At 37.1% G+C, this 19,145-nt stretch overlaps 1 protein-coding gene across 5 annotated transcripts in view; it reads right to left on the bottom strand.

The window, feature by feature from the left end:
- The window catches only part of CNTNAP2 (contactin associated protein 2), a 1,168,055-nt gene that overhangs the window by 797,761 nt on the left and 351,149 nt on the right, over positions 1-19,145 (bottom strand). For all 5 annotated transcript variants that reach the window (XM_083826978.1, XM_083826979.1, XM_083826989.1 and 2 more), the window contains exon 2: positions 13,564-13,674. In XM_083826978.1, the coding sequence (XP_083683104.1) occupies positions 13,564-13,674 (111 nt within the window). The remainder of the gene's footprint in view (positions 1-13,563; positions 13,675-19,145) is intronic.

Here is a 19,145-nt window from a genome sequence, read left to right as displayed (position 1 = left end):
ATGTGGGTCATCAAACAGCCATCACAGGTTAACATGCTGGTTGCAACCTTAGCTTGATTTCCTATTACTTAAGGTTTCAAGAGAAGAAAAAAGCAAAAACATCATTGCCAGTGGCCATCTAGAATTCTGCATATGAAACAGAGTTTGGTTTTACCTTGAAAATATATGTTAATCAAAGTAACTTTTAGAGATTGCTCACAGTAATTCCATTTATAATTAATAGCTGTTTGGTTCTTGTCTCTCAATAACCATTAATTTTAAAATATGACATGCCAATTTTTTTACCAAATAACTGAGCACCATTTTGGCCAAATTTAGAAACTAGTTAATCACAATTAAAAACAACTAACCAACCAAACAAAAAACCCAAACCACAGCATGCATATAAGCAACAATCAAAGAATCACAGAATGTTTAAGGTTGGAAGGCACCTCTGGAGGTCACCTACTTCAGCCCATCTGTTCAAGCAGGGACACCTAGGGCAAGTTGCCCAGGACTATGAATCATCTCTACATAAAATGTATAGCATGAGGGGTGTTGCTGGCCAGCTGTTAAAATCAGGAAATTAAATAATCCCCACACTGGGTTTTGTTGAAGATTCCTCCCCTGTCATTAACAACAGATAACTATTTGGTACTGAAGAAAGTAAAGCTGTTTACATACCATCTCTCTCAGTAGAAATTAGAAACAATTTGGTTTGTACATTAAAAAGAATGTCTAAATATTCTACATTTGGCAGAACGTCAGCTAAAGTTATCTCAGTGCAACCCTATTATATACTCAACAATATTGATTTCCTAGCAAAACCAGAATTTTTTGGATTGGAAGGGACCTTAAAGATCATCAATTCCAACCCCCCTGCCATGGGCATGGACACCTCACATTAGACTATGTTGCTCAAAGCCCCGTCACACCTGGCCTTAAACACTTTGGTGGCATCCACAGCTTCTTTGGGCAAACTTCTGAAGTGACTCACCACCTTCAAAATAAAGAATTTCTTCCGAATATTTAATCTAAATCTACCTTTTTTAGTTTAAAACCTTTACTCCTTGTCCTGTCATTACACTCCCTGATAAAGAGTCCATCCCCAGCTTTCCTGTAGGCCCCCTTTAGGTACTGGCAGACTGCTATAAAATCTTATTGGAGCCTTCTCTCCTCCAGGCTGAACAACCCCGACTCCCTCAGCCTCTCTTCATAGGAGAGGTGCTCCAGCCCTCTGATCATTTTTGTGGCCCTGCTCTGGATTCATTCTAATACATTGATGTCCGTCTTCTGCTGGGGAACCCAGAGCTGAACACAGTACTCTAGGTGGGGTCTCACAAGAGCAGAAGAGTAGAGAGGGAGAATCACCCCCCTCAACTTGCTGGACATACTTTTTTTGAAGCAGCCCAGGATATAGTTGGCTTTCTGAGCTGCAAGCACACATTGCCAGCTCATGTTGAACTTCTCATCAACCAGATCCTTTTCCTCAGAGCTGCTCTCAATCCTTTCTCTGCCCAGCCTGTATTTTTCCTTGGGATTGCCCCAGCACAGATGCAGAATCTTGCACTTGGCCTTGTTGAACTTCATGAGGTTTGCACAGGCCCACCTCTCAAGCCTGTCCAGGTCCATCTGTATGGCATCTCTTCCCTCCAGCATGTTGACCACACCACACAGCTTGGTGTCATCAGCAAACTTGCTGAGGGTGCACTCAATTTCACTGTCCATGTCACCAACAAAGGTGTTAAACAACACCGGTCCCAATATCAACCCCTGGGAAACACTAGTTACTGATCTCCACTTGGACATCAGGCGATTGACCACAAGTCTTTGAGTGCAACCATCCACCAGTTCCTTACCTACCTAGTGGTCCATCCATCAGATTTATGTCTCTCCAATTTAGAGACAAGGATATCATGGGTCTAGAGTCAAATGCTTTGCACAAGACCAGGTAGATGATGTCAGTTGATCTTCCCCTGTTCACTAAATGCTGTAACCCCATCGTAGAAGGCCACCAGATTCGTCAGGCCTGATCTGCCCCTAGTGAAGATATATTGGCTATCACCAATTAACTTCTTATTTTATATGTGCCTTAGCAGAGTTTCCAGAAGGATCTGCTCCATGATCTTACCAGGCACAAAGGTGAGACTGACTGCCCTGTAGTTCCCTGGGTCTTTCTTTTTTTCCTTTTTCAAAATGGGAGTTATGTTTCCCCTCTTAGAGTCAGTGGGAACTCACTGGACTTCCAAAACTTCTCATATATGATGGAGAGTGGCTTAGCAATTTTATCTGCCAGTTCCCTCAGGACCTGTGGATGTATCACATCTGGGCCCATGGACTTGCGCACCCTTAGGTTCCTTAGCTGGTCTTGAATCTGATCTTTTCCTACAGTGGACTGTTCTTCATTCTCCCAGTCCCTGCCTTTGCCTTCTGGGGCTTGGGCTATGTGGTTAGAGTTCTTGCCGGTGAAGACTGAGGCAAAAAAAGTCATTGAACTTGTAATTTGACCATTTTAACACATTTTGTCACTGCAGAAATATATATTTGTCCTAAAAGGAATGAGAAAAGTTAAGGGCTCTGAAGAGACAATAGCTCATTATTGATATTCAGTTGTTTCTTAGATGGCCAAAAAACTACCAAAGACATATAAGTCAGAACAGTATTATTCTACGTGAACTATCACACCTAAACAAATAGATCACTTCACAGGGAGAGAAGCAGGACAGATAGGGGAGAAAAGGGTTAAACAACTATTGACATTTCTTCCGAGGATTGCCTGGTCTTTAACTATCCTTCACCAAAATAATTCTTCATACAGACAAAAATGTAGAAAGTATATCAGCTTTTTTTTTTTTTTTTTTAATATCTGGGTCAGCAAAACTAAACTGTTACTTCTTAATTACACTAACGGCTTTTCACTCTGTAGCGTTACAGTAATTTGCCGTTCTGCACAAACCCGACTCATATCTTAGCTACAATGATAACGTAATAGAGGAAAATAATTCTCTGTCTGTCTTAAGGGAAGGATTTTTCTCTCACTCAAAATGCTCTGATTGGGATCTACACAACAGTCCATCATCATTCACCTCTTCCCTTTCTACCTTAACTGGCTATACAAGGCTTGCATAAAGCTGAAGTTTTTAAAAGTGATCTTCATCAGTATGAGTCGGTGCACTTTTTTCTTTCAAATGTGTATGCATGTGACACTTTTATCAACATTAAGATAACTCTTGCACAAAAAAAAAAAAAAAAGAGGTTAAAAACTTTCATCAAGTTTATGAGATAAAGTGAAGTCATTGAAAATCTAAGATGTGGGGCTGGATTCCAAGTCAGACTCTTCCAGATCTCTTCCTGAGATTTTTTGTGGATTATGTAATAACTCACATACAGAATAATGAGTATTAATGTTCTATCTATTACTGAGTAGCTTAGACTTGCTTGTGAATAATCTAAGTCTAATTGTGAAGGCTGAAACATGAATAATAGCTGCACTCTCCCATTCTCCAGTGAATAGTCTCATTTTATCACATTAATTCTTTTCTCTCTTTCAGTATGTAACTGTACTAAGAGGTTATAATGGTAGCCAAATAGCTCCCATTTTTACCAGCATTTATGCTTGTTTATGACTTATTTGGGAAAGACAGTGCTTGGGCTGCACTAGAATCTACCTACCAGTTGCACTGTTCTCATCTACATAAGGAAAGCCTTCACTTTATGTGTGGGAGAGGGTGAACTACTCATACTGACAAGAGGTACCTACTTTGAAAGCAGCTGATGGTGCATTTTCTGTACACTCATTGCATCTTTGCCTACCTAGTTCTAGATGAGTCTCACACATCTCTGTATCTTGGTATGAAGAATCCGTAAACATAAATGAGCCTAGGATAACTGACCTATCAGCTTCTGCTACTCCTGCATGTACTGGATCTGTCAAAAGAAGTTGGCCAGGTTTCCTATGTTGAGGTTTGTTTATTTATTTATTTATTTATTTATTTATTTATTATCACGCATATTCCCATTGGTCTGTGCAAATGCAGTAGCTCCATTGTCTGAGGAAGTATGAAATTTTCTAATTTGTTTGTTAAATTTGGCAGCTGATGTGTAGGCTAGTTCTCTGTGAGGTGTTGTATTGAGGAGACATTGAGCAGAACTGCCATGTGCCATTACTGTGCATTTTTCAGTCAAAGCCTGACCCTTTATGTTAACTCTAAAGCAGAATTATGAAGTGCAACAGTTTCCACTTTTTAAACGGGATAAAATTCCACTGCTTATTTTAAGAATTGAAATTAGACAGAAAGACCAGATATACTATACTGCCTGAAGCTCAAGTATAAATGGTTTAGTCATCCAGTGTTTGTGACCATTAGTTCCTGCTCAAATGAAAATAAAGATATAAGTATTCTGATCTGAATCAGAGTTAATCAGATCTGCCTTTTCAAGATACAATAGGGATGAAGACAATAAGAACAGGAACAAATTTATTAGCTATTTACAGGTTAATGTCCTGGTGTAGAATCCTTTACATGCAACTCTGAGTTTTTAGGATAGCTGATTTGACTACAAGGGGGATAAACAGCCATTGCTGCAGTGGTCCCTGGAGGATATGGGAAAAGTATATCTGTGATAAATGGATCCAACCCGGCTGTCTGTGAGACTGCCAGCATCATAGACACTTTTCTGCCAGAGTCAGCAGTTCATTAGCTTCAGAAGGTACTAATGAACTAAGTCGAGATTTGCCTGAAATAAGCTAGCTGCTCAGCAGAGCCCAGGCTGATTTGCTGTCCCCAGCTGTCTGTGGCCCTAGACAGCTGCCCATTTTGCTTATAGCTCCAGCTGGTCTTGGAACTGCTGTGTCTGCAAATAATTGTTGTGGAAGATGTTTCTCACACAAAGTTGAAGACAAAGCTCAGCACTACTATTCTTTTTTCCTCCTTCTCCCTATCTAGGCATGTATCTAATAAGCTAATTATGTATTCTGAACTCCTTAATTAAAAAATAGTTATAAAATGGAAAAATGGCCATGCTTTCTGTTTTGATTGGGTTATTGCAAATTAACATAAATTACTGATGATTTATTTTTTTCCATTTTTTTGAGCTTTGATTTCCACAGACTTTGCTACTTTAACTGTATTTTTAAAGAAAATGATGATTTTCATTTTTAAATGTTCTTTTTCAATGTACCAGTCTGTCCTGGATGTACAATAGTGTAATTTTATTTTATTTTATTTTATTTTTTGCACTTCTTTTTCCTTCCCCTTCATATAGTCATGGTTCTGGTGTCTTCTTGCAATGTATGTTTTTTTCCTACTCCCTATATATTGCTTCAAAGACTGAAAGGACTTGTAGTTTCAGTAAAGTGAGCTACTGCAAACATTTTCATTTGTACTTTTAAGAACTGCTTCTACAAAATGTGGATATTTATTTAAAATATTTCATTAAGGCCAGACCGTTGAAGCACAGAAAACAAGTGTTAAGGTCAATTGAGTGGCAATAAAAACTGTCTTCAAAAAAGGCATTCATGGAGCAGAACCGAGTTGCATTAAAAATCAGAACAGGCTATTTATTTTGAAGTTGAGGGTATTTAATTTGAAGGTGGAGAATAAGCAAAATAGATCACGTGGTTAGATGTGAGTTAGATTAACACATACAGAAAAAATATACAAATCCAACAATAATATTTGACCACTAAGTCATTAGGGAACAAATGCCTTTCCTACAAAACTTTTCTTTCTAGTTCGAAAAGAACTCATAAACAATGAGCTGAGCCTGAATTATTTATGTATTAAGAAAAATAAAAAAAAATAAATTAAAAAAAAAAAACAGAGGTAGAAGTTAATGTTATACATAGTTATAATGCTATACATAGCTTTGGCAAACCATATAACCATATTTCATTGCACAATCTGTGTTTATCTAAAGCATGTATTTACAGAAAGGGAAATATATATACTTTTTAAATTTAAAGGCAAATATGTTTCAATTATTTATAAATTTTTAGTCAGGAAGATCTTTATTACAGAGAGACAAAAGCTAGGTGGATGATACTACTGCTTTTCTCATTGTTATTACCATTCTGTTATGCTACCCTAAGTGCTTACTAATATAAGAAAGACACTGTTCGGTAATGTGGACAGTGAATTTACAAACTACTGGCAACTCTATACTGACTTCCTCTGAGACGTTTTTAATCAAAATGTAATGAGTTTTGTTGCCTAAAGACATTCATAGTGTGCTGTAAGGGCCTGTCTACATCAGGAGATTGAAGTATTTAAAGTAAGGATTTACTGTGTACTAATTACTGCATACTAGCTCCCTGCTATCCCTCTCTGGACAATGTTAACTCAGAGTGTGCACCTTCTTACTTGGGGATTGACACCCAGACTAAATTCCTGTTAAGTACCATGAACAGACAATACCAAAGAACTCATAGAATCCCAGCTGATACAAAACCATGCCTTTGTCAAAAGGAAAACTACATAAAATACTTTCCATATCCCATTACAGAAAAATAAAAAGGGTTTCAAGAAGTAGTGATGCTTACAATCTTGCAGTTTTTAATAGCCATGCTAGAAAGAGCCTAGGCCAGGTACCCCCAGATTTCTTCTAAGGTGAGACTCTCACAAGCAACTTTTTAATGTCAATAGTCAGAGCTGTTGCAGAATGAATCTTATTGATTTACTGAGAATGAACTGAGGAATAAAAGAGTCATATCCCATTATAGATAAGTTTTTGCATCTTCTACACAGAAGCCAAAATAGCCAAAATTTAATGCTCCACTGAGAAAAATATACTGTCTCAATTACACCTATGCCAACACTTACAACTTCTGATGCTTGTTTTAAAGACACATCAATAATCCCGATAACAGGTCAAGGTCAGCACCGTGATTAAAAAGCAACATGAAAGCCTAGACAGGAGTCATATAGTGGTGATAAAAGGTCTGCTTTTTGAATATCAGCTGTCCTACAGAAATTTCTTCCATATTACATTATCAATTTTGTTGGCAGCTTCGGATTTCTGGCTAATACTGGACTTGAAAGAGAGTCTAGGATGCCAAATTTCTTCTTCTTTATTCCGCTGTGCAAAAGATACTTTCCATACATCCTAAGATTCATTATGACCTTCATACTTTTACCGTCTGCTGGGATTATTGCTGAAGTTCTGAGACTGCTCAGTTTCAAACAGCTTCCAATGATATTATATAACACTACATTATGTTGAAATAATGCAGAATTTCTTCCCTAAATTAAAATGGTATGAGGTGGATGATGGGCAGCATTAATTTCTGTACCAGTGATAAGTGTAAGGTCCAATAGCTTGGGAACCATTAAAAGGAAAATTGATAATGCATTACATCAGATGTGTGCTAAGAATCCTTCTTATGATGTGATGCAGTCCATTGATTCTATTGATGGCAGGTCATAAGATGTTAGACCTTGTAACCTTCATATCACATATACACTAGCTACTGTAGATAGATTTTTCAAAAGCTCTGGAATTAGCTAATTAAAAACTCTCCTTTCCTGTGACGCCATTTTAGTTAGGAAGGTGTTAGCAATATGGATTACTTTTGCAGAAGAATAGGTAGGACATAAAATGAAAGAAAGTCTGAAACCTTTTAAATGTAGTCTATTAACTAGATTTCAATTAAAATGTGCTATAGTGCAATTAATAACTTAATGGCATATATTAATGTGAATGACTTCTGTCAGCCATTTTGAAAAGGAAAATGTAATTTTTTTTGCAAAGGTAACATATTTTTATTTTTCTCCAAATATTACATTAGATCATTTAATACGCTGAGAAATGTTTGGTTTACATAGGTATAGTTAATGAGCTGATTACTGAGAGAATATTCAAAATATTTCTATGAAGTGTGTCCAAAATAAAAAGTATTAGAATTTTAAGTATTCCAAGCTTTTGCTTACAAGACTCTAACAAGTCAGAAGTTATCATGCTGTATCTTCCCCAAACCTACTTTCACTATGCATTCATCACATCTTTCCAGCCTTCACCTATGTTCTGCAACACCTAAAGTTTCAAAGTTTCTTTACCCCTTTTTCTGCAGGTCTGACAGGGATAGCAGCAATTGCTTCACCCTACATTAACTCCAGTGAGGCATACTGATGAGAAGCAGTATTGCAGAGGAACCACTGTCCTTTGCTCACAAAGAGAAAAAGACAGAATAGTTTACAGCTTCTGTGGCCTTCTTGTTCTTTCCACAATAATAAAAGGAAAGCATTTTTCAAAGCTGCTATAATTGAAAGCACTCAGAAAGCAGAAGAGGAGAGGCCACCCATGACATGGTCAGAGAGTGGTTGAGGTTGGAAGGGACTTCTGGAGATCATCTAGTCCAACCCCCCTGCCAAGCAGGGTCACCTATGCACCCTGCACAGGATCACATCAAGGCAGGTTTTGAATGTCTCCAGAGGAGACTCAACAGCCTCTCTGGGCAACCTGTTTCAATGCTCTGTCACACTTACACTAAAGAAGTTTTTCCTTGTATTCCTGTGTTTCAATTTGTGCTTTTTGCCTCTTATCCCATCACTGGGCACCACTGAAAAGAGTCTGGCTCCATCATCTGGACACTCTCCCTTCAGATATTTGATAAGATTGATAAGATTCCCTCTGTCTTCTCTTCTCCAGGACAAACAGGTCCAGTTCTCTCAGCCTTTCCTCATATGAGAGATGCTCCAAGCCTCTAATCATCTTTGTAGCCTTCTGCTGGACTGTCTCCAGTAGTTCCATGTCTCTCTTGTACTGGGGAGCCCAGAACTGGACACAGTACTCCAGATGTGACCTCATTAGGGTTTAGTAGAGAGGGAGAATAACCTCCCTTGATCTGCTCTCAACACTCTCCCCAATGCACTGCTGACTCGAGATACATTTTGCTGACTATCCTATCTCTATAGCACTCCCTTTACCCCATCTTTCCTACTTTAAAGCTCTCCTTATCAGTTGGGGTGTTTTGGGGATAGGTGAAAGAGACAGCTTTGCCAACATGCATTGTAACACCAGGCTTCTGACTTTCTGTTGTGGAAACACAGGATCAGAGTTGTAACAATTGCATAAATCTAAGACTCTTACTGACGTACACACTGGAACCTCAAAATTATATGCATTTTGGGTATGAGTTTGCAAAAGAGTGACAGACCTGCAGGTAACCACTGAATATTTATTTCTCCAATCAGATTTTTTTTTCCTCTAATCAAAACTGTTTTTTTTAAACCAAGTTTATGATATTTCTCTTTGTTTACACTAATAAGAAATAAGGATTAGAGGAGGTACAAGGGGAACTGACTAAACAGATTGGGTAAGAGATTAATTTTTCTAATCATGTCATACTTTGTCCATCCAATCTTTATTTCCTTTTAACAAAGAATATGTACTATTCCATAAGTCAGTGGAGACTTACAGCACTGTGGAAACAGTAGACAGCTGTGAAAAATGTGAAACATTCTCATACACTAACAAAAACAATATGCTTAAAACATCCATCCTGGAGTTTCGAGATCAATATCATGAAGTTTTAGTTCTGTTTGCCTAGATCACTAGTTATGGGATTTGTGAAGAAAGATATAACAAACATTAAAAGGAAATTCGTGGATGTTTCTAATTTTGAAACCTCCTAAAGATTGATGAAAATATTAAGCTTTTTGTTGCATATTCTTCCATTTGCAACATTTTTAGAAGAACTAGAACAACTACAGTCACAACTGCAACCTTCTTAATAACATGATGCAACTGCGCAGCAAATCAGTGTCTTAATCAATAGAATAAAATATACTATGTATTCTACTGAAATATTTTGCGCGTCTAGAATACAATGACATGAAAACAGCAAAGAAAATTATAACTGGGTTGGAGACTAGAATTTTCAAATGCATATTTCCTTAATTTAAAGAGTTTGGGACTAGAGGAGGTGGGGAGTTCTTTCCATTTAATGACTTGAGCACAGTGTGGTTTAAATAGCACATTTGATTTGGGAACCTATGAGGTGGTAATGACTCTTTGGAGAGAAAAAAATTGATTCTCTTATTACTGGTTTGATTAGCAATATCTGTAATTCCATGATGTTAGAAAATAGTTCAGCATTAAAACTGAACTATTTTCCATCATTTGTAGAAGCAGAAGCATAAACACAGTGAAGGCAGAGTTCCCATGCTAAACACGTTCATGAGTTCTGCAGTAATTGTACTGGTACCAGAATAAGGAAAGTAAAACTGGGTGATGTTCATATAGAAGCTTCAGTTTCGAAAAGTATGTATGCTAGACTTCACAGGTATTAAGAAATGGATGACAACAGTCTCATGACATTACTATTTAAACAAAGAGATGCAAGAAAACTAAATTTCAAGTGACCTTTCAGTAAAGGAAATTAAGTAAACATTTGATTAATGATACCACCATAGACCCATATTTCTAAAAAAATATCATTACAAGAAACTGCACTGAAGGGATCATAAGCGTAAGAAAGGGGAGAGTAAATTAATTAAAAGAAAAAAATATATTTCAAATGCCTGATTTGCCTTTCACTTGTGACAGAAGAAAAGTCTAGTAAACTAAAAGGAGAAATAGTCATGCAAAACAAGTATGACAATCTTGCCTAGCAGGGTGATATGAAATTTTATGTTTTTAAAGTTATTCTAATGACCAACTTTTTTTTCTGTTTTCAAACAGGTAATAGCATGGAACTTAATATAACTGTGATCAGATACAGAGAGAGATTAAACCTAAATGATAAGCACTGTTTTAGGATTAAACTGTTCCTTAGCTTCTTTCATCTGGACAATAAACAGTTGAAAACAAAAATTAAAGACCAAACAACCATCAAAACTTATGTTCAGATATATTGCAACAGAAAGATTGAGATTTACTAAAAAGTACATAACAAAATTTACCAAAACCCCCAAACTGAACTGCTCTCTTCTCAGACCAGCATGAAATTACACCTATTCTCATTCAGAAGTCTTTTACATTTCTGAAACAATAAACAATTTCATCTACTCCTCTGCAGGCCTAAACCCAAAGAAATTGCCAATACTACTGACAGGCCACAGGCTTTGCATTAACTTTGCAAAGGTGCACGACTGGAGCTTGTCAGTCATATTTTCCCTAAGCTTGTCTTTGGCTTCTGTTTAGGTCATTTAGTTGTAATAGCAATTCCCTAACAACCAGGTAACACAATCAACTCTGTTTTACCTTTAACTTAGATTTATGATTGCATAGGTTAATGACTATTGGCATAACAATTCTTATATATTCCTGTACCTAAAGTAGATAGTTCTCACAGAACAAACTTACTGTAGAATACAAATGTAGTGTAGAGGCCTACAATCATGGGATAACAGCGGAATTGAAAGTACAGTCAGAGGGTGATACCAGAGGGAGCTGGGCTCTAAGCAACTCACCAGGTCAGTTACTGGTAAACGAAAGCAACTCTGGGAGCTGGGTAAGACCAGAGTTGGAGAACAAAGACCAAGGAAAAAAAAATAAAATAATCAAAGAATAGGAATCCTACACAGGCAAAACACACACATATAGACATATGGAATTGCAGACAAATAAACAAAGACCAATGTCAGGGTTCTGAAGGCAACAATAGGCTACAACTGACTTTCCAAGTCCCTCTGAGGACCCACTCCCACTGCCCCATTTCAGTCCCTGCTTTTAAAACCTCACCCCCATGAGCCATGCCGTAGATGTATACCCAGCTCTATCCATTGCTCTGCTCCACTGGTGAGCTTTATGTCTCAGTTCAGACTTGGTTTATCCCCTCCCTTTCAATGTTCTCCATATAGTCAGCAGTACTTGCTGGTGCCACTGGCATTGCCTACCCTGGTTAGGGACGGGGAATGGTGCAGCAGCAGACAGGGCATTGCCTGCCCCAGAATCACCCATGGCTTGGCCACCATGATGGCGCAGTTCCCCTTTCCCTGTTCCCTGAAAATCAATGTGTGTGCTGGAAAATACATACTAGTAACCTCAAGCAGATCCTACCATAACAATATTGTCATTGACACCGCTGTCCTGTTCCCAGTGAAGAGCCTGGGATAATGACAATTGGTTAAGGGCAGTGTAACATCAGGGAAAAGGACAGACAAGGAAAAGGAAGTGTGCACATATAATCTGTTTTACTATTGGAGTATCTTTTTATTTTCTTTCTTTTTCTGTAATTAAATCTAGACCAATAATTATTCTTTGATAAAGATTTCAATTAGGCTAACAGTAAATTTGTAGCTTTGCCCGTACGTTTTTGTTTTTGTTTTTTTTTTCCTCAGAAACTGCACAAACCATAGTACAAAAAATTGGTAGTAGAAACATGGGCATCTTAGACTATAATCTGAATGGAACATATTATGCCTTTAACTTCTAGGGTGTTCCACCAGTTGGAAGTATTTCAGATTTTATGTACACCCAAAGAACAAGACTATTTTGTTTTAATGGTTTCTGCTTTGTTTGGTTGGTTTTGAGAAGACAGAATATAGTACCTAGGCAACAAAATTCTTGCAGGAGCAGGAAGACTAAAGCAGTAGTGCAAACAAACCAACCTTTAACAGGGCTGGTGTTTTGCTGTTATTTTAGACCATCATGATTTAGAAGACTGAGGCACTATAACCACTTGGTCTCTCTTCTTCCTCCCTAGAGTGAAAGGATTTCTTAGTTCTAAGTTCACAAAGTCAATTCATTATACCCCTGACATGCATTTGGGGGGGAAGATAAAATTTTGGTATCGATTCACAAGCTAATTCCCCAAGAATCTGAAATTTTAGAATTTAGGACTTTTAGATTGATGTTATTTAGGAAAAAAAATAATATTCAGAATACTATTTTTCTGTTAATCTAACTTTCATGTTTAAAAGTGTCATTCCTGTGAAAATAATCTAGAGTTCTATATAAATATGGCATATACACAGATATCTAGAAATATCAAGGAAAGCTATGAAAATTCCTGTGGGTGAAGGTAAAGACTTGCATTCAGACCTTAGATATAAATAAATTTGCTTAGATCAAGGGATATAATTAGATCAGGATGAGCATCATACTTATACATCTGTTCTTCCAGCTACCATATTTGAGGTGGCTTTATTACTTCTGAACACCTCATTGTGTTACAGAAATACATGGAAAGGGTAAAGCTCCTAGTAGTAATGCTACAAAAAGCTGATTTTTTCCACATTGCCAACGTGGAAAACAGGTCAAATCAACAAAGCAAATCAAGGCTTAATTTTTGCTCCAACATCCATGACCTTGCAAATGTTCATTTACCCTACGAACACAGGTATGCCCTTTTAGCCGAAGTCAGTTATTCAACCGTACCGTGTGACTCCCATCAACATTAGGACTTTGGCACACGCTGATAAATTATCAGCAATGTGTTTCTCCCTGTGGTGCAATAGTGTGCAATTACTGTCACATACAATGAAAAAGAAATTCATTCTGTTTACAAAAAAGAGTCAGCTAAAATTTTGTTGAAACAAACATTAGCACTAATATTCTACATAAAAAGCATTTTCGTATTGAAAATATCACCCACTGCTTTTTCTCAAAATATGTGAACATAAGGTAGATAGTGCCCCTTACCTCCTCTTTTGTTTAACTTCGCATAACCTGGCACGTAGCTGCTTGTCATAAATGATGAACTGCTGAAGGAGGAGTGGGGTAACGCTGAGACCAGAGCTTCATCACACTTTTCTGAAACACAAGAAGACAGATTAACTTTATGCCATTAATTATTCATACACATTAAGGGGGAACGCACCCTTTATTTTTATTTTGGGTAATAACACAGTCTTCTCACTTGTGTACATGCAGAATGCATGTGGATACATCCCAACATTTCAGTAAAAATAAAACACAAAGAGAAAATAAAGACTTCAACAAAGTTAGGACAGCTGAGCAATGTTGATGCTTAACCATGAGTGACCACTCCCCTTTAGGATAATACAAACAAACAAAAAAGCCTGCCCTGATATATCTGGAAAGTTTTTGATGATATGTAAACAGTGATAAAGAAAATTATTATCATGAAAGCTTTGTAAGAAGTAGATAAGATATAAACTCTCAGTTCCATAATAGAGATGCTGATAACCTGATATTTTAATAAAGAAAATAAATTAGGGCACATGAATAAATGCTTATGAATTACCACATATTACAGATTTACTCAGAAAAATAGTTAGAGAAACAATATTTTTTTCTTAGTATAATCTCCATAATCCATTTGAGCACTTCACTTATATTTTACTTAGTAAAAAGAAGATCAATTTAGAATTAGCATCTAAGATGGAGGAAAACCAAAATCAGAATCTTCGACTTTCTAATAAAGAAAAAAAGTTTAATACAAATCTCCTGTTGTTGTATGAAATTATGTGAATTAGAATGGAGAGAACTGGCTTTTGATTTTCCAAATGTTTAGATCAGTTAATGTACTGCTTTTTATTCTAGTCTTTCCTCAGTTACTTCAACAGATGTGTGAAATACATAGGTTAAATTATTCATTTACATTTCAGGTACAACCTACCACATAAGCAAAAAACATAAGTTCCACCAATCAACATGATTAACCTTTTTAAACACACACACTGCAACATAAGCTTTGCTATAAATGGAAACACCCTCAACTTAAGTATGTATCTAGAAAGCCGTAGAGCATTCCTGGTAGGCAGCATAATCAATACTCAGCCACACCGGATTTTGGTAAAATTAGAAAACTATGATCTGGCAGACTGGATCACATGTGGAGACAGAATTAACGTTTTTCTCAAAAGAGGAACTTATAAGTGAAAAAAGGGTGATTGTGAGTGAATCAAGTCACTTGTAATGCAGCTCTCGTAAAATTTTGAGTTTCATATAATGAAAAATAAAATTACTTACACAGCAATAGAAACTGAAGCACAGAAATACAAAACATCAGTTCATGAATCAGTACTCTGACATTTAACAAAATAAATACGATTTTATTTATTTTTTTTTTTCCATAAATGTCTACAAGTTTTTTTATGGAAGAAAGCAAAATTCATACCAGCATAAAGGTATAGGCAAGAGTAAAGTTCAATTGCTTTGCACTGAATTAAAGGACTGTTCTGAAGACTTTAAAATTCACTACCATGCTATTAAATGATGGAATTCTGACAAGGGAAGAAAAATGGTTTTAAGTATAATTGTTTATACCACAAGACAGAATTATTGATTCCACTTCCCTTTCCTCCCCCTGCTTTGGCTCCAGCCACACAGCATATTTTCACTCAGATCTGCAGCTGGAGAGGCCACGGTGCCTTGTGGTAACATCATGCAACCCAAGCATGTGTGTCCCCAACTAGTGGGCACACACATGACCTCCGTAGCAGCAAGGGAAGACATGGAAAAAGTTTCTGTATGTTAAGATCCTGCTGCTATTATTTCAAAGTAGTATATTACAGCGTAAGAACAGAAATGAGCAGCAGATTGAAGTAGTTATTAGAAATTTTGTTGTAAACCTCATGATCACAGTAAGAGTTACTCAAAAAACAAATCTTTATAACGTGTTTCTTTATCTATAATGCATTTTTATTATCCATAAAAATAGGTTTTCAGCTTAAAGATTGCTAGAAAGTTGCTCTCTCTGACACTTCATTATTAGTGTTACCTAGCTAAGGATTTGAAGGCATTCTTTGTTAATTCTGTTGTCTAAGTAAACATTTAAAAACAGAAGGACATATAGTAAGAAATATTTAAAAATACACAGAAAAATATCTTTATAGCATTTTTCTGTGCTTATCTTACATACTATTAAGGAAAAATATCTTTTCGTTAATACTGAGAGCTACAGCTGAATATGTTTCATTTTCACTTTCCTGTCGTTCCGCCCCTCCCCTCCCCCCATATTTCCTCACCAACTATTTTGAAATTCTGTTATAAAGAAAAATGAAATTATACAGCTACTTACACTGAAGAATGGGACTTACAAACAAAGAAAATAAACCCCAATAAACTCCTATATGTATATACATAACACAAATACACATAGACGCACATATATGCATATACATAATGCATACACACAGAGTAAAAATATCATTTTTTCACACAGTCTTAATTATGATGTAGGAAGGGCTCCTTAGTAGTCAGACTACCTTATGGAATTCCAAGAAAGAAGCACAGGACTTTATCAAATGCACAATAGCAACGCCAGAGGAGTGGAAGTACAAAACTACAAAAGCTCATATAGCATCTGATCCTGCATTCTTACATACTCATAAAATCCATTACACGACATTTAAATTTGAGAGGATTATTAGTATTTTTTTAAAATAAAATTCATAGGTTTATATGATTTCCCCCCCTGCAATTTCATATTGAGGGGTTGGGGTAGGGAGGAAATTTCCAGCTTTCCAGAAGAATATTAGGAATAGAAAGTTGTAGCTAAAAAAAAAAAAAAAAATTTAAGTACTCATGCAATTTGATAGATTACTGACTATAGTAGGGGGATATTGGTCATGATATTTTAAAAATATTTGTGAAACCCAAGGTCGATCCTAAACCCCTCAAAAAAAAAATAAAAATCAACATTCAAACAAGGGATAAAGTATGACCAAAGTCTTAATTTCTGCACCAAAAATAAAACTGAATTTTAGACATGTTCAGAAACAGGACAGGTGAAAAAACACCTCTCCAAACAGCAGAACCTCAACAGAACTGTTGTTCTTTTACTGATCCCAGAAACTATTGAGAAAATCTCCACCTTTTATTTTGGTAGTGATTGTTGCTACTGTTGATGAAGCTACACAAAAATAAATATGTATACTTTCTGGAAATAGTACTAGCTTCTAAATCATCATTTGTACCCCTGTACAGCCTGCCTTCTTTCTTTGATTCATGAATCCATCCTCTTGGACTCAAAATAATAAAACAGACAAGCTTGATATAGTAAAAATTAAATAAACAAATACAACAGTATTACTGTATTTGTCAGTTGTCAATGTTGTCATGATTTTTACAGACAGTCATGACTGTGTTTCATTTGGTGCATATGCACTTTAGAAATATTGATTGTGGATGTCTGCTTTCTTAGTTTGGTTGGAATAGCCAATGATAGGGGATAAAAACAGAGTTGTTGGAGAGATGCTGGAGAGCAGCCCCACAGAGAGAGATCTGTGGGTTTCGATCAACAGCAAGCTGAACATGAGCCAGCAGTGTCCCTTGGTGGCCAGGAGGGCCGACCATATTCTGCGGTGCATCAGGCATGGCATTGCTAGCTGGCCAAGAGAAGTGATTGTCCAACTCTGCTCTGCGTCGGTGTGGCCTCACCTTGAGTACTGTGTGCAGTTTTTGGTGCTGCAGTATAAGAAAGACATAAAGCTTTTTGAGTGTTCAAAGGAGGGCTACAAAGATGGTGTAGGTTCTGGAGGTGAAGACATATGAGGAGTGGCTGAAATCAAATGCTTTGTTCACTCTGGAGAAGAGGAGGCTGAGGGGAGGCCTCGTGGCCTCTTCGAGGCCTTCAGCTTCTTCATGCAGGAAGTGGAGGGCAGGCGCTGATCTCTGCTCTCTGGGGACAGTGACAGGACCCAAGGGAATGGCATGGAGCTGGGACAGAAGAGGGTCAGGCTGGGTGTTAGGAAAAGGTTCTGCACCGAGATGGTAGTTGGGCACTGGGACAGGCTCCCCAGGAAGTGGTCATGGCACTGAGCCTGACAGAGTTCAAGAAGCATTTGGACAATGCTCAGACATATGGTCTGATTTTTTGGGTGGTCCGTTGGGGACCCAGGAGTTGGACTCAATGATCCTCATGGGTCCCTTCCAACTTGGGATATTCTATGATTCTATGATTCTGTGTTTAAAAAAAAACATAAACATTCCCCCAACCCTCCACCCCCCACCCCAAGTACACTTTTATGTTTGAAAATGTAGGAAATTCACCATACATGGGTGTGAATTATACAGAAGCATTATATTTAAAATGCATAGACATGTTAAAAAAGATATTAAAAAAAAAGATATTAAATCTCTTCAATAACTCATAGCTCTAGGTCCAGCAGAACAAGTAAAAAGACTGCTTACACAAGCTAATATTTCTAGCTTTGTATGTAAGTTCCACTAAATATATTGCACTTTTAAACCTCTTTCACAACATGAAATGCTGTTATGCTACAGATTTAAGAGGGAAAAAATACCTTTGGGAAACTTTGGTTCTTCCAGCAGTTGTAGTTATTTCCCAAGGATTCCAATTTTTTACTTACTAAAACGAGAATCATATATACCTTCCTGCTACTGAGATATAATAGCTTTCCCATATAAGTCAATGTACTGTGCCCTGTTAATCAATTACAGAACATACTCTCCTGCCAGCATCATAGCAGCAAAGAAACAAACTCTCCTCCATAACATTTATCTCAGTGATGTATTTACATTCAAGCTAACTTAGACCCATTTAAATGTTAACTTTCTGAAGCAAAACCACACTTCCACTCTACTCCTTTCTGTTCAGATAGAAAGAACCAATAGCTGTGACACAGCTACCATGATGTTTGCTACTCTGACTTTCCTATTGAGAGAGAAATTGTAGTACATTTCCATCACAAACAAGTTTCCTCGAGATTCAAATAATTGGATAGATCAATGGAAGAAAAGTTATATAAAGTCAAAATCAAATACAAATGCAAAAACCTTTGCAAGCCACTATCTTCATATTCATGAATGCCAAAAGACCAGGGGAGACACCAGGGAAACACCACTGGAGGATGACTATGCACTCGCCCTGTTCTTACATTCTTCCCTAAGCATCCACTCTTCGAAACACAATAGTAGGACAAATGGATCTTTAGGCCTACCAAGTGCAATCTCTCATGTGTTCTGAAGTTCACGCTCAACAAAATCTAGGATAGTCTAGCCATCATGCTGGGTAGTTTATAAAAGGGCTGACTTCTATTTTGTCTGTAATTGTTTTCATTCCCACTTAGTTCATGAGCTACTTGGTAGCACAAAGAAAATGATATATGCACAAGCCCTTGATTTATCAACTTTAGAGGCTGTTACAATACCAGTGACTTCAATGATTTTGGTGGGCAAAGCAGAGTAAAAAAACTCAATGCTTCACTTCACGGAAGTCTGTTCAAATGCTTAGCATCCAGATCAATAAACAGGTCACCTGTAAAATCACTGATATATCTTATCAAAGTGGTCTG

This window comes from Anser anser, assembly GCF_964211835.1.
Source record: "Anser anser genome assembly, chromosome: 2".
In the NCBI taxonomy this organism is placed as follows: domain Eukaryota; kingdom Metazoa; phylum Chordata; class Aves; order Anseriformes; family Anatidae; genus Anser; species Anser anser.
The sequence above is the reverse complement of the archived record's forward strand: the minus strand, read 5'-3'. Positions and strand labels throughout refer to the sequence as shown.